The 15,913-nt window shown below is 35.2% G+C and overlaps 1 protein-coding gene across 1 annotated transcript in view; it reads right to left on the bottom strand.

The window, feature by feature from the left end:
• Window positions 1–4,831: 4,831 nt before the first annotated feature.
• LOC101898689 (uncharacterized) overlaps window positions 4,832–15,913 on the bottom strand; it is a 198,280-nt gene continuing 187,198 nt past the window's right edge. Inside the window, exons 8-10 of the mRNA XM_059125807.1 lie at window positions 9,735–10,228; window positions 9,231–9,427; window positions 4,832–5,544 (exon numbers count right to left, since the gene is read on the bottom strand). Coding sequence (XP_058981790.1) covers window positions 5,321–5,544; window positions 9,231–9,427; window positions 9,735–10,228 — 915 coding nt within the window. The 3' untranslated portion in view covers window positions 4,832–5,320. The remainder of the gene's footprint in view (window positions 5,545–9,230; window positions 9,428–9,734; window positions 10,229–15,913) is intronic.

Here is a 15,913-nt window from a genome sequence, read left to right as displayed (position 1 = left end):
ATATAGAATGGGATTTTTATCCTTTTGTTAAACAGGCAACACAGTGCAACAAATTTGAAGTCAAATTAAAATTTTCAATACCTAAATCTGAACCGACCGCGACAAAATATGGAAAGGGTATTTTTAGGATGTATCTTGCATCTTGCACCGGAAATCCTTGTTGTGCAGTATATTTTACGGATTTGAGTGACTTAGATACAAAATCGGCTGAAATATATATTTGTGTGAAATAGCAGCGAAAACAAACACACTTGATTCAAAGCTAAATTTGGTAGTCTCTGCCAAAATTCATTCCATTCGAGCTAATATTAGACATTAGCGAACAATATACTTCAATTCGAAAGAAAACAAGTAAGCAAAGGCTACAGACGTGCGGGGCCGACTATGTTATACCCTACAACACAACAATATGTTAGAAGCCCTTTTATGTCCAAATCAATATTGGAAGATTTCGCTTTTGAAATTAGAATTTTGACTAGGGACATTTGCCCAATATTTACGCACTCCGTCGTGCTGTTAGTTGTTGTGGTCCATTTTATAGCTAAATATAATCCAATGGTAATCCAAAATGTTAGAATTCTTCCCTGTCCTTAACTGTCTCCTCACGCGTGTCGATTGGCTTCAATTATGTGATCGAAAAAACATTTCTGTTTTAGGTTAATTTGAACCCCTAAATATTTTGCAATTATCACCAAAAGCAAGAAGCCCCTCTGTATCTCCAAATTTGGACTCATCTATATGCGTTGCTTGTCTACGATATTTGGCTATATTCGTCAACGAAATCAGTATAAAAAAGCCAGAAGTTCGCCTTTTGTGTATTTTGGATATCGTCTGTAAGTAATGCTGGTATTTTTTCACACAAAATTAGTGGTTCATTGTTCCCGCTGTCCTAAACTCTAACTTTATGCCATATTTCGTGTCCTTAGGTTTCTATTTGTGACCTTTATAACAGCTGCAGAATCAGGAAAATTTTTACTTGTTGGTCCATTTCAACCCCTAATAGCCCTTCTGAGACCAACCCTAAGCTTGTGAAAATTTTTGTCAGGATCGAACGATATTTGCAATACTTATATAATATCTCCACCTGTGTTGTAAGGTGAAAAAATATTACAAAATATTAGAAGTCAAATTGAAAAACTCGCATGCGATAAAAAGTATGAAAATAAAAAAATATGTCACAAAATACTACAAAATCTAAATTAACATCATTATTGGCATATTTTTCTGCGAGTTTTTTTAGCTTTTATACTTTTATGTCAAGAGGGCATTCTGAATTGACAAAATTTGTCAAAATCGGTCCAGCCATTCTTGAGATATAAGCATTCTAACTAACATCCCCTTCCTTTGTACATATACATTGTATATATTTCGCTATATGTATCCGATATTTTTACTATCGGCATCTACGTAACGGTCAGAATTGACCTATTCGTCTATTTGTGATTTCGACGGGATTAAAAATATTCGCGGTTTAATGGAAAATTTGACTTTTATTTAACACAAACGTTGTGGCCTATTTCAGCCACTAAATATTACCCGATGACCATCAAAATTGATATACTTCTGGCCAGCCATAAGCTCTAGCCCCATGCTAACTTCCGCGTCGATTGGTCTATAATTGCGACCTGTAGAGCAAGTGCAAAATCATGATTTTTTTTTCATTTTTTGGTCCATTTCAACCCCTAAATATAATGCCCCATCTCCATTCCAAATTTCGCGAAGATCGGACCATAATTGCGACCTGTAGAGTGATTACAAATTAACATGGACATGCGGACAGACGGACGGACGGACATACATAGCTAGATCGACTCAGCTCGGCGAGATAGGAAGATCCATATATACTTTCCTATTTGGAAACCAATATTTCGAAGTGTTACATAATTTTTGGGCCAATCAAACTTATAATACCCACAACACATAGTGTTGTAGGGTATAATAAAAATGGGAGTTATATCCAAATCTGAATCGATCTCGATAATATTTGGCAGAGGTATTTCTGAGCTGCATTTGATATCTGGTACCAAATATAATTTTTTTGGAGTGCATATTATCGACACAAAAATTGAAATTGGTCGAGAATATATACGATGACCATATCTAAATCTGAACCGATATTCACCAAAATTGCCAGACATACTTCTACATTCCATATAAACGTGTGTGCTAAAATTCATTTGATTCGGATTGATATTACACAGTTGGTGCACAATACAGGTTCAGATGAAAACACTGCAACCAACTTCAGACTGATGTCATTCCTAAGCCACTCGTCCGACAGCTGTTAAAATTATTCCAGTGACAGCTCATTATATTGTTTACAAGCGTACAAAAGCATTTTGGTGAGAATTTTCCAAAAAATAAGTTATTCGTGATGGAATTCTAGCGTGATAGTGTGGTTTCTTTATATTTGTGGCTATCGTAAGAGCATTTCAGCATTTAAATGTGAATAAATATTTTGTGTCTCGTACCATCGCTCGTAACCGTGATACTGGTAGCGTAGCCCGAAGTCAAAGAAGTGGACGGAAGAAAACAGCAACATCAGCAGAATTGGTTCGAAATCTAGAGAAGCGACTTGATCGAAACCTGCGTCGTAGTGGCGGAAAAATTGCTTGTGAGCTGAATATATCGCAATATTCCATTCGGAAAATATTGAAAAATTAGCTCGGGGTAAAGCCATTGAAATTCCAAAAAGTGCAAGAACTTACACCGCAACACAAAGCAAATAGACTCAAAAGAGCTAAAGAGTTGCTTCGCTTGGCCAAAAGTGGTGAACTGCCGAATTTGGATTTTTCCGATGAGAAAACATTCATTGTCCAGCAGTTTGTAAACAAACAAAATGATCGTCTTTACTTGCTAAAGAGGTCAGCTGAAAATGTGCACCTTCGGTTTACCACCAGAACTGGTGTGGGCCGCCATAACAGCCGATGGTCGCTCGTATCATTCGACCGTCAGAATAAATGCCGAATATTATAGCGAAAATATTCTGGAGGGTGTATTAAAGCCTTGGGCACGCAAACATTTTTCCCGCAGACCTTGGACATTCCAACATGACTCAGCACGCGCCACCCAAGAATGGTTACAAAATGAGGTTCCTCGCTTAATTTCTAGCACTCAATGGTCACCAAAATTTCCGGATACCAATCCGTTGGACTATTGTGTCTGGAGTATTTTGTAAAGCAAGGTTGGCACTAAAAAATACCAAAGTGTTGATCACCTCAAGCAAGCGCTTCGCCGGAAATGGGCCAAAATACCTCAGAAAAACATTCGGGCAGCGTGTGACGGTTTCATTTCCGACATTTTTGCTTCCATTCAAATAAAATTAAAGAAAAAAAATTAAAAATTATGGCGTTATTTTTTTTTTTAATATGGGAGCTACATCCAAATCTGAGCAGATCTCGATAAAATTTGGCAGATGAATTTGTGTATCTGATATCTGGCACCAACTACCACTGTTGTGGGGTGCATATTATGAATGTTGGGGACATAAACACCAAATCTGGCGAAACATTTATATGGGTATATCTGAATCGGTTTTCAACAAATTTTAAGTTCTTGCTTCTGTGATGAATTCGATCGGGTGTGCAAAATCCATTTGGAATGAATTTGGAAGTAAAAAAAAATAAAATCCTTTAAAAATTCTGTTAAAATCTTAAAAATAACGAATATAGCCGTTAAATGGAGTCTAAACGATGTGGACCTGCATAGGCATTGTTTGTTATAAGCCATTGCCTTATTATAAACGATAATATGTAGCATCTTCAAAATACCGTAAATAGGGAGGTATGGTTATATCGGAGCTATACAAAGACCTGAACCTGCATAGACAATTTTCTGTCACAGGCTGTAGAATCCATTACGAAATTCAAATACGACATCTCAAAAAATTTTAGTGAGTATTGTACCTAAAATCGTCAAAATACCGAATATAGGGAGGTACTGATATATGGGACCTATACGGAGACCTGGACCTGCATAAAAAACTGTAAGTCACAGACTGTAGTTCCCATTATGTACTCTAATTTAATTTGAAACTACTCCGGTGAATAATGACGCTAAAATCGTCAAAGTACCGAATATCGGGAGATACTGTTATATGGGGGTTATACGAGGACGTGGACCTGCATAGCCTGCATGTCACAGGCTGTAGCATCCATTATGAACTTCAAATGCCAAATTTGAAACAATTCCGGTGAATAATGTCACTAAAATCATCAGAATACCAAATATAGGAAGGTACTGATATATGGGGCCTACACGAGCACCTAGACCTGCATAAAAAACTTTAAGTCACATACTGTAGTTTCCATTTCGAACTCTAAATACTTAATTTGAAACTACTTCGGTGAATAATGACGCTAAAATCATCAAAGAACCGATATCGGGAGGTACCGTTATATGGGGCTATATGAAGACGTGGACCTGCCTAGACAATTTTCTGTCGTAGGTTGTAGTACCCATTACGAACTCAAAATACCAAATTTGAAACAATTCCGGTGAATAATATCGCTAAAATCATCAAAGTGCCGAATATTGGGAGGTACCGTTATATGGGGGCTATATGAAAACGTGGATCTACATGACCCATTTACGAAATTAACCTGCCTACGGGCAAAATAAACATGTGTGCAAATTTTAGGAATGACAAAGTTATTATACCCTCCATAGAATGGTGGAGGGTATAGAAAAACCAAATTTTTTCTCATAAACAACATGGAAACCCTGTATTTCACCGGAAATTAATATGTTGCGTTGTTATACCTATACTAACGAAATAAAAAACCAAAATAATTGAAAATAAAAAAATTAATTTTTTCCATTCCACTTCATTACTTGAAAATAATATTTACTTTGTTCTCACTCTTTTTGGTTGTGCGGTATCAATGTAAAAGGCTTCGTAATAATGAGTTCAGTTGATTAAAGAACAAACTACACTGATATGCAATTAAAAATAATCAGAAATTAAAAAAGAGGTCATTCACACATTCGATTTATACAAAAAAAAGTAAATGTAATTGGAAATAACATTAACATAAAATATACATATATATATTCTGTACAGTCTGAGTTTAACTCCTTGTGTCATTTGCGTTCTTGACTATGTTTTTGTTTTCTTGTTTGCTTCCTTTTTACAATATTTCATCTTTACATACAAATACAGAGAAATGTCTAACTACAACAAAATTGTTTTTGTTTATCTTCTTTTTACAGCTTACATTATCGGAAACGGAATACACATTCTTTTTACATACAGTTACCATTATTATTATACACAGTTATCATCAGGGATTAATTTCATCCTTCTCCTTCTTTCATTTGCTTATTCTTCAGGCCATCCCAGATCTTCGCCGACCAATTCATAGAATCGCTGATTATGTTCGGCAAAGAACTTACGCAGCTTTGAGATAACAACCGGATCGACGTGAGGATGTTTTCGTCCTTTGGTCTCTCGCAAACAACGATCACCACTATCGTAACGCAGACAATAGAATCCTTTTGTTTCATTAAAATAGAAATGATTGTTGGTAATGCGATGCTCGATGCCTGTTGGAGTGAAAAAGTGATAATAAGAAATTATTTTTTTTTTGTTTTTACAATAAAAGTACCATAAACTAAGGTGAAAAGTCGGTCGTGGCCGACTGTATGATACCCTACACCACAATTAGACAAAGGCCTCTGAGCTCGATATGACCTCCACCATTTGAAACGAATTTGGCAATTCTCTCTCAAAAAAAAAAAAAAAATAAATAAATAAATAAATAAATAATAAATAATAATAATAATAATAATAATAATAATAATAATAATAATAATAATAATAATAATAATAATAATAATAATAATAATAATAATAATAATAATAATAATAATAATAATAATAATAATAATAATAATAATAATAATAATAATAATAATAATAATAATAATAATAATAATAATAATAATAATAATAATAATAATAATAATAATAATAATAATAATAATAATAATAATAATAATAATAATAATAATATAATAATAATAATAATAATAATAATAATAATAATAATAATAATAATAATAATAATAATAATACTAATAATAATAATATAATAATAATAATAATAATAATAATAATAATAATAATATAATAATAATAATAATAATAATAATAATAATAATAATAATAATAATACAATAATAATAATAATAATAATAATAATAATAATAATAATAATAATAATAATAATATAATAATAATAATAATAATAATAATAATAATAATAATAATAATAATAATAATAATAATAATAATAATAATAATAATAATAATAATAATAATAATAATAATAATAATAATAATAATAATAATAATAATATAATAATAATAATAATAATAATAATAATAATAATAATATAATAATAATATAATAATAATAATAATAATAATAATAATAATAATAATAATAATAATAATAATAATAATAATAATAATAATAATAATAATAATAATAATAATAATAATAATAATAATAATAATAATAATAATAATAATAATAATAATAATAATAATAAATAATAATAATAAGTAAATAAAACAAAATCCGTTCAAAAATTCTTTTAAAATTTTAATACTACCGAATGTAGCCTTATATTAGGTCCTATACGACGATGTGGACCCGGATAGGCAACTTTTGTCATAAGCCATTACAACATTCAAATACGAAACATATGGGGGCTATACGAAGACGTGGACCTGCACAGACAATTTCCTGTCATAGGCTGTAGTACCTATTACGAACTTCAAATACGAAATTAAAAAAAAATCCGGTTAATGTTGCCAAAAGCATCAAAACCGTGGACTTTACATTGCCCATTTTCAATACCAAAAGTCCTGCAGACATAATATACATTTTAGTAAAATTTTATCAACCTACTTCATTTACAAACGGAATGAAAAACTTAATATACCCTCTATACTATAGTGGAGGGTATAAAAATATGTATTGCAGCCGGAAAAAGATTCACCAAGTGGAAAAATTCGGTTGAAAATGAAGAAAATTATACAATTTGGGCTGACATTAGATATATGGCGAACACTAACCGTAATAACGGATGAAGATGTATATCGACGCTGTATAAAAATCGGAACCGATCTCAATTAAATTTGGCAGAGGTATTTTTCAGCTGTATCAGAAGAAATATATATATGAGAGCTATAGCTATATCTGAACCGATTTTCACCAGATTTGAGATACGGCTGAATACCATAGAAATCCATTTGGGCGATATTAGCTATTTGGTGCACAATAAACCTGATATCGGTAAAAGATACATATGGGAGCTATATCCTAAACTAATACGATATCGATTTTGACAGAGGTATTTTTGAACTCCCTAAGTAATGTGGTACCCAATATCATTCTTGTGGGTTGTTTATTACGAATGTGAGAGACTTAATACCTCAAATCGGATGAAACATATATATGGGAGCTGTAGCTATATCTGTACCAATGTGATGTACTTGTCTCTAGACTGAATTCGGTCGGATTTTCCAAAATTCAAGACATTTGTACTGTTATTGGCCATTTGGTGCAAAATTAATCTTTGAAGATATATATGAGAGCTATATTTAAATTTGAACCGATTCCCACCACTTTCTATCGGGTTCGTCATTAGGCAAAACAAAATTTTGGACTAACTTTATATTACTCTCTATTGCATAGAGTTATACTTTTCGAAACGAAACTGACAGCTTTACATCATGACTTCATCCCGGCAATATTGGACAATGGGCTTTTTCAGCTTGTTGGTATGACGACTTTGAGATAATCAAGCTCTTTATGTGTCCAGCATTCTCAAGTAAATGAGGATTTGCTCTAAATTGGCAGTTTACTTTTCCAGTATGTTGGTAAAATCCTTGCAGAGAACTGTTCATATAGGTCCAAATTTTGGTAAATATCCCATGAAATTTACCACCAAATATTCGGAACTTTGATACATTTTGTCACACATTTCAACTCCTCTGCCAGAAAATTGTCTATACAGATGCACACATTCGTATGGCACACAAAAATACGAAAGTTTTTGAAAATGTTCTTCTTCTTTTTTTAGAGCATTTTCTGGTATAATAAATGGCTAAAGATACCACTCTCTGCTACAAAAACAACCTGTCGTATTTTGTTTGTGTTTTGCGTTTGACGACGTTGAGTTTCGAAGCCGCAGGTTGGCTCGTGGCTGAATATATCGCAATATTCCTTCGACAAATATTGAAAAAGTAGCTCGGGGTGAAGCCATTCAAAATTCCAAAAAGTGCAAGAACTTACACCACAAGAACCGAATTTGGTTTTCCCCGACCAGAAAACATTCATTGTCCAGCAGTTTGTAAACAATCAAAATGATCGTGTTTTCTTGTCAGAGAGGTCAGCTGAAAATGTGCACCATCGGTTGGCTACCAGAACTCAAGCGCCGGCCATGGTGATAGTGTGGGCCGCCATAACAGCCAATGGTCGCTCTCCGCTCGTATTAAACGACCGTGGCATCAGAATAAATACCGAATATTATCGCGAAAATATTCTGGAGGGTGTATTAAAGCCTTGGGCACGCACACATTTTGGACGCAGGCCTTTAACATTCCAACAGGACTCAGTGCCATTGCACTCAGCACGAGCCACCAAAGAATGGTTAGAAAATAACGTTCCTCGTTTCATTTCCAGCGCATAAAGGCCACTAAAATCTCCGGATGCCAATCCCTTGGACTATTGTGTCTGGAATATTTTGGAAAGCAAGGTTGGCACCAAAAAATACCTAAGTGTCGATCACCTCAAGCAAGCGCTTCGCCGGGATTGGGCCAAAATACCGCAGAGCAACATTCGGGCAGCATGTGACAGTTTCATTGACCGTTTGAAGGCCATAATTCGGGCCAAGGGTGACCAATTCGAACAATTCTAAACTTATTTAAAAGTTGGTACTATTTCCGACATTTTTTGCTTTCATTCAAAAAAATTTAAAAAAAAAATGTAAAAATTGTGGCGCTTGACTTTGTAGCAGTTTTTTTTTATCTCACCCAATATTAACCGATATACTATGGAGATTTTTAAGGGCAACTGGTTAGTCATACCAAGTATTTGCACATCGTGGAAATAAATCTTCTAACTTAACTGCTTTTTAACTAACTTATATTAGATTCTTATTAAATGTAATTTTTTAATAAAAATGCATATGTAACTTTTTAAATTTTTCATACTCACCTAAAAATGTTTCAATTTTCTTTAACTGCGATACCGGATCGTCTATCAGCCGATCACCATTGACAACCAAAATCTGTTCTCTAGGGAAGACTTCCAGCCAACGATGCAAATGTAAGTGGTACATGGAGATGGTTAAGGGGCGATACGATTCGTTAACTGTACCATTGGGAAAAATGGCCAACTCTTCAAAGGATCTGCTGGAAACGAGATACAAACAAAAAAAAAAAAAATAAAATAAAAAACATATTGAAAAACAACAATAGCTGGAGTACAAAAATGCTTCCCATGCAAAAGAAAAAACATATTCTTTTGAAATAAAATGTTATGAAAAAAGCGAAAAATCAGGGAAATATATTTTAACTCAGGAAATATTTTAACGCAAAAATACACAGGATATGTAAAACATCCTATCTTATATTCGTACCGAAATATAGTTTTATTGTGGGAATGGACAAGTGTCCAAAAAAGCATAGACAGACAAAAAAAGAAGCAGTTTCCACTCACTTTGACAATATTTGGGCCGCTGCAGCTGCCGCCGATGCTGGATTTGGTGTTGTCGTTTCATACTGGCGCATTGAGTGCAAATTTTTGTTATAGTTTGCCTTTAAACTGCCGGCACCTGAACCGTAAATATAACGTCCTCCACCACTGCCGGGGCCAATACCACCTGCACTGCCTCCTCCTCCGCCACCCCCACCTATCGAGTTGTCGTATATTTGTGATGAAGAGTAACCGGCATTTAATTTGTTATAGAGCATCGACGATGAGTGCGAGGACAATTTGCCCGCATTTCCAGTTGACGACGAGTGTTGTGGTTGTTGCTGCTGCTGTTGTTGTTGATGCGGCTGTTGGTTTTCATTGGCGTTGGCCAGTGGTAATGTGGCCGTTGCAGCATGACTACGTAATTGCGTATAATCAGAAATGGCTCTTGTCACCGGCTCTCGGACAATTAGCAAAAGTTTTATGCTAGCATTCATGGCTCGTACACGTTCTGGCACCTGGTGGAAAAATATTGCCGGCAGATCGGCACAATGTGAAACAGATAGACGAGAAAAAAACAGTGGGAAAAAAGAAAAAAAAAAAACAAAGAACGGCAACATCAGACAATGGAGCAATACAAATGGAAATTTAAACATAATTTATCCAATATTCGTTCAAAAGTACCTATACATATGTGTGTATTCGCATCACACATACATACACATGTCACACTCATTCAACGTCGTGGACATTCACACGAGCATCCGTATTAAAAAAAAGTCACACACACACACATTTATACAAATATTTTTAACTGCAGTCGTAAGCAGGATTGTAGCATAAGCTGCCACACCGTGATAATACAAACCGGTGGCAATAAATATATGTATGGTGAAAGATACAAGCTGAAAGTGGTAGAGTTTGGCGAAAAGCTTTAATGTTTTAAGTAACGAGATATGATTGTATTGGTGCTTAAACACTTTTTACTGGGCGAACATGAAAGAAGAATATGCAAAGATCTTCTAGGTAGAGAAGACCTTGTATGAAAGACCTTAAATCGGTCTTCTTCATATGGAACATAGATGGTATGGAAAGAAGTTCTTGCATAGGACCATCATATGGAAGAGGTTACATAAATATTTTATAGACTTGACACATCATAACGATCTGGCCCATGACATATTTTTATACCCTCCACCATTCTATGGAGGGTATATTAACTTTGTCATTCCGTTTGTAATTCCTCGAAATATTCCTAATAGACCCTACAAAGTATATCTAATCTGGATAAGCATAAAATTCTAAGGCGATCTAGCGATGTCCGTCCGTCTGTCTGTCGGTTGTAATCACTATATCTTTCGAACGAATGGAGATAGAAGGCTAAAATTTTGCATAAATGCATTGTTTACCAGTAGGCAGTTTAAGTTCGTAAATGGGTCATGTCGGACCACGTTTTCGTATAGCCCCCATATAACGGTACCTCCCGATATTCGGTATTTTCATGATTTTAGCGACATTATTCACCGGAATTGTTTCAAATTTCGTATTTGAAGTTCGTAATGGCTACTACAGCCCATGACCAAAATTTTTGTATGCAGGTCCAAGTCTTCCTATAGCCCCCATATAATGGTACTTTCCGATATTCGGCATTTTGATGATTTCAGCAACATTATTCACCGGCATCGTTTCAAATTTCGTACTGGAAGAAACCAATGGGTACTACAGCCTAAGGCAAAAATTTTTGTATGCAGGTCCAAGTCTTCGTATAGCCCCAATATAACGGTACCTGCCTATATTCGGTATTTTTATGATTTTAGCGACATTATTCAAAGTAATTGTAACAAATTTCGTATTTGAAGTTCGTAATGGGCAATACAGCCTATGAAAAAAAAATTTCGTATGCAGGTCAACGTCTTTGTATAGTCTTAATATAACAGTTTTCATTTAAGTAGAAGTTTTCAAGTTTATTTTTTTTTTAATTTTGTACCTCCCCTATATATATTTACCCGATTTCCAGTTTATTAAACACCAACTCGTTTATATAAGCCCTAATTGCAAGATTTTTTTCACAAACGAACGAATTCAGCATGGAAGAAAGTGTATCAGATTCTCATTTGGTGAAAATCGATAGGTATAGGTCACATATATATATATATATATATAATTTCATCCGATTTTGTAAATAAGTCCCTAAAATTCGTAAAAAGCTTACCACAACAACGATATTTGGCGCCAGCTATCCGATACAGTAAATTAAAATCTTTGCTAAATTTCACAGAGATCTGTTCAATTTGCATATAGTTCCCATATATGGAGGGATTTTCTGAATATCGATTTAGACACAAATGCCACCGCAAATTTGGTAAAAATCGATTCTGATGAGGATATTACTCACATATATTAGTTTTTTTCGAGTGCTTTGCACTGAAAATGCTTTGCACTGAAAATGTGCACCTTCGGTTGGCCACCAGAACTCAAGCGCCGGCCATGGTGGTGGTGTGGGCCGCCATAACAGCCAGTGGTTGCTCTCTGCTCGTATCATTCGATCGTGGCATCAGAATAAATGCCAAATATTATCGCGAAAATATTCTGGAGAGTGTATTAAAGCCATGGGTACACAAACATTTTGGCCGCAGATCTTGGACATTCCAACAGGACTCAGCACCATCGCACACTGCACATGCGCAACCAAAAAATGGTTACAAAATGAGGTTCCTCGCTTGATTTCCAGCGCACAATGGCCACCAAAATCTCCGGATTGCAATCCTTTGGACTATTGTGTCTGGAGTATTTTGGAAAGCAAGGTTGGCACTAAAAATACCAAAGTGTCGATCATCTCAAGCAAGCGCTTCGACAAAATACCGCAGAGCAACATTCGGGAAGCTTGTGACAATTTCATTGACCGTTTGAAGGCCATTATTCGTGCCAAAGGTGACCAATTCGAACAAATTTAAACTTAAGTTCGGCCGGGCCAAACTTTTAATACCCTCCACCTTAGGGTAAAGGAAACATTAGAAGAAATTTGACAAAAACCATTAAAATACGAAATATCGGGAGGTACCGTTATATGGGGGCTACACCAAAACGTGTACCTATAATTACAATGTTTCGCTACACAAACTAGGACCCATTATGACCCACAAATACCAATTTTTAGACAAATCAATGAAAAAATGTGGCAAAAACCATCAAAATACCGAATATCGGGATGTACCGTTATATGGGGGCTATATAAAATTATGGACCCATGCATGCAATGTTTCGCCACCGGAGCTGCAACCCATAATGACCAACAAATACCAATTTTCAGACAAATCCGTGAAAAAAGGTTGCAAAAATCATCAAATTACCGAATATCGGGAGGTACCGTTATATGGGGGCTATACCAGAACGTGGACCGATACATCTTATTTTTAATACCAACCATCCTAGACACAATGCAAATAGCTCTGCTAAACTTTGGCGCTCTACGTCAAATAATGTGGGCTGTATCGTGATTTCAATAGACAGACAGACAGACGGACATCGTTAAATCGACTTAGAATTTTATGCTGATTATGAATATATATACTTTATACTTTACTAAGACGAATATTTAAGGATGTTACAAACGGAATGACAACGTTAATATACCCTCCTTTTCATGGTGGAGGGTATAAAAATGTAAAAATTATGGGGTTTGACTTTGACGGCTATGAGAGGATTTAAATATTAAATATAATAGCCATAGCCATATCTGGACCTACTTTCACTAAATTTGACGTGTGAATTCGGTATGGAAGAAAAACCAGCCTTTATTTTAACTGGACACATTTCTGAGGTCTCCTGTGATTCTTTTATAGTCTTTTACATATAGGGTTGCCCATATTCGACGGACCCATCTGGCAACGCCATAACTTTTGACAGAGATGTCACATCGCTTAATGACATACCGCGTTTGAAGCGTCAGTCCAAGCTGATTTTTACCATGAACCAATACACGCCACGCGAGCGCTCTGAAATAGTCAATTGTGTCAATTGAAGTCATTTGTGAAAACTCAACGTGCTTTTAAAACATTAAAAAATGAGAGAAGTGCGCCTTCTAAGAACACCATTAAGTGTTTATACGAAAAATTTTCGACTGGTAAGGCTCTTTCTAATCCGAAGAGGCCATATAAAAGTCGACCAAGGGGATCGACCGAGAATATCGCTGCCGTACGAGCCAGTGTCGAAAGGTCCCCAAGAACATCCCAAAAACGCCGTTCTCAGCAGTTGGGCATGACTCGGTCCACTTTACAACGGATTATTCGCATTGATTTGCATTTGTTCCCGTACAAAATTCAATTGACGCAAAGAATGTTGCCTGCGGACAAGCCTCGTCGATTGGAATGGGCCCAAAGGGCCCAAAGGTCCGTCGAATATGGGCAACCCTGTATAACGAGTATCCAAAAATTAGTTCTATAAGGTTCAGTGAATTGTGTGGGGGGTTTCCAATCTTTCTATGATCGTTTATAGATTTCTTCCACCTATTCCTTTGAAAAAATATTCGATTTACATCGAAAGTACACTTTTCCTTAATAAGGCACATACATGCCCTGGCATAGCTTTTTATTTCAATCTTCAATCATTTTGTTTTTTTTTTTTTTTTTATTCAAAGACCCTTTGTTAAGAGTTGAAATACTAACAGTGGCTCTTTAAGTGGAAGTCGCTGGTTTCTTTACACAAAAAAGTGTCTATATGTATTTATGTAATTGTTCCATCGCCATTGTGTAATGTTCCTAATGGCAATGACCATGCCCGCCCCATGGTAGCAATGCCATTTAAGAATCGAAGTAAATGCATAATGACGGTCACTTTATTACTCTGCTTTGTGTGTGTGGGAGACACAGTGTGAGAGAGGAAGAGAAGCGGGCGAAAAAAATACTGGATGCAGTTGGTTTGCTTATTTTTACAGCCTTTGTTATGGTTGGCCAACTGCAAACGGCGAATGGGTGCTGAGCGCCTCTTTCGTTTATGCATCCAACAATTGCATGGTAGCATAGTTTTCAGGCTTTTGTCTGATAACAATTTTATGTCCCTCCGTATTAATGCCACCAGTCTAGCGATTGCCAACGAATATACTCCCACTAAATAATCACATCTAACATCTCATATCCGTTCTCATGCGCAACGACTGCTTAACCCCCATGGGGGGTTTTGTGTCTATATTGGAATTGCTGCAATCCAAAGTGTTCAGTTGCAGCACTGCAATAGCCATTGCCATTAAACCCAGCCATCTTCGCCAGCTCTAGTCACCATTTACCACTGATCCTTTGGCCTGCTACAAATTGAAGCGAAAGTAATGCAATTAAGCATGTTTTCTCTCTGGCTGGTTGTAGTTGTTTTTTTTTTTTTGTTGCTCCTGTTATTCTCGTAATAAATAAATGGGGTTTGAAAGTTGAATAGGAATTTAATTAAATGTCCGTAGTTTAAATAATGGATGAGTTGCTCAGTGGTGTTTTTGTTCTTGTTACTTTGCCAGAGAGAATGTAATAATTTTTATACATATATATGTATGTATGTATGTAGTTGTGTTTGTGGCTAATGTTGTTCTCCTTTTATGTGTTTCTTATTTTGTTAAAGTTAAGATTAGAAACGTGAGCGCTCACACCAAAATTATTACAACATATTCCTTGGGGGATTTGTTGCATACAAGCAATGATTTGGCTGTATGTAGTTTACTGCTAAAAACGGCTGGAAAGGTTACTGGGGTGTAGGGTATTTTTTATATTCTTTATGGATAATATTCAGTTTATAACCAGTAAAGAAAGTCTTAAAGTCGAGCGGGGCTGACTTTATGATATCCTACACCACTTTGCTAATTAAGTAGAGCTCCACATAACAATTAAAAGTTTTTATGGGAGAATTCAATCATACACGCTATGATTATAATTATAATTTAAAGTTCAAAGGACTAAATATGCCGAAGTATTTGTATCTTTTAAATGCGGACTTGTATTTCCCATTTGGTGCACAATTAATTTGAAATCGGATAAAGATATATATGGGAGTTATATCCAAATCTGAACCGATCTTGATAAAATTTGGCAAAGATATTTCTGAGCTATATTTGATATTTTTCCCTGAATATCGTTGTTACGGAGTGCATATTACGGTTGTGGGTAACAAATATAACAAATCGGATGTATAATATATATGGAAGCTATAGCTATATCTGAACCGAT

Source organism: Musca domestica, unplaced genomic scaffold (genome assembly GCF_030504385.1).
Source record: "Musca domestica strain aabys unplaced genomic scaffold, Musca_domestica.polishedcontigs.V.1.1 35, whole genome shotgun sequence".
NCBI lineage: Eukaryota > Metazoa > Arthropoda > Insecta > Diptera > Muscidae > Musca > Musca domestica.
This window is presented reverse-complemented; position numbering and strand designations above follow the sequence as displayed.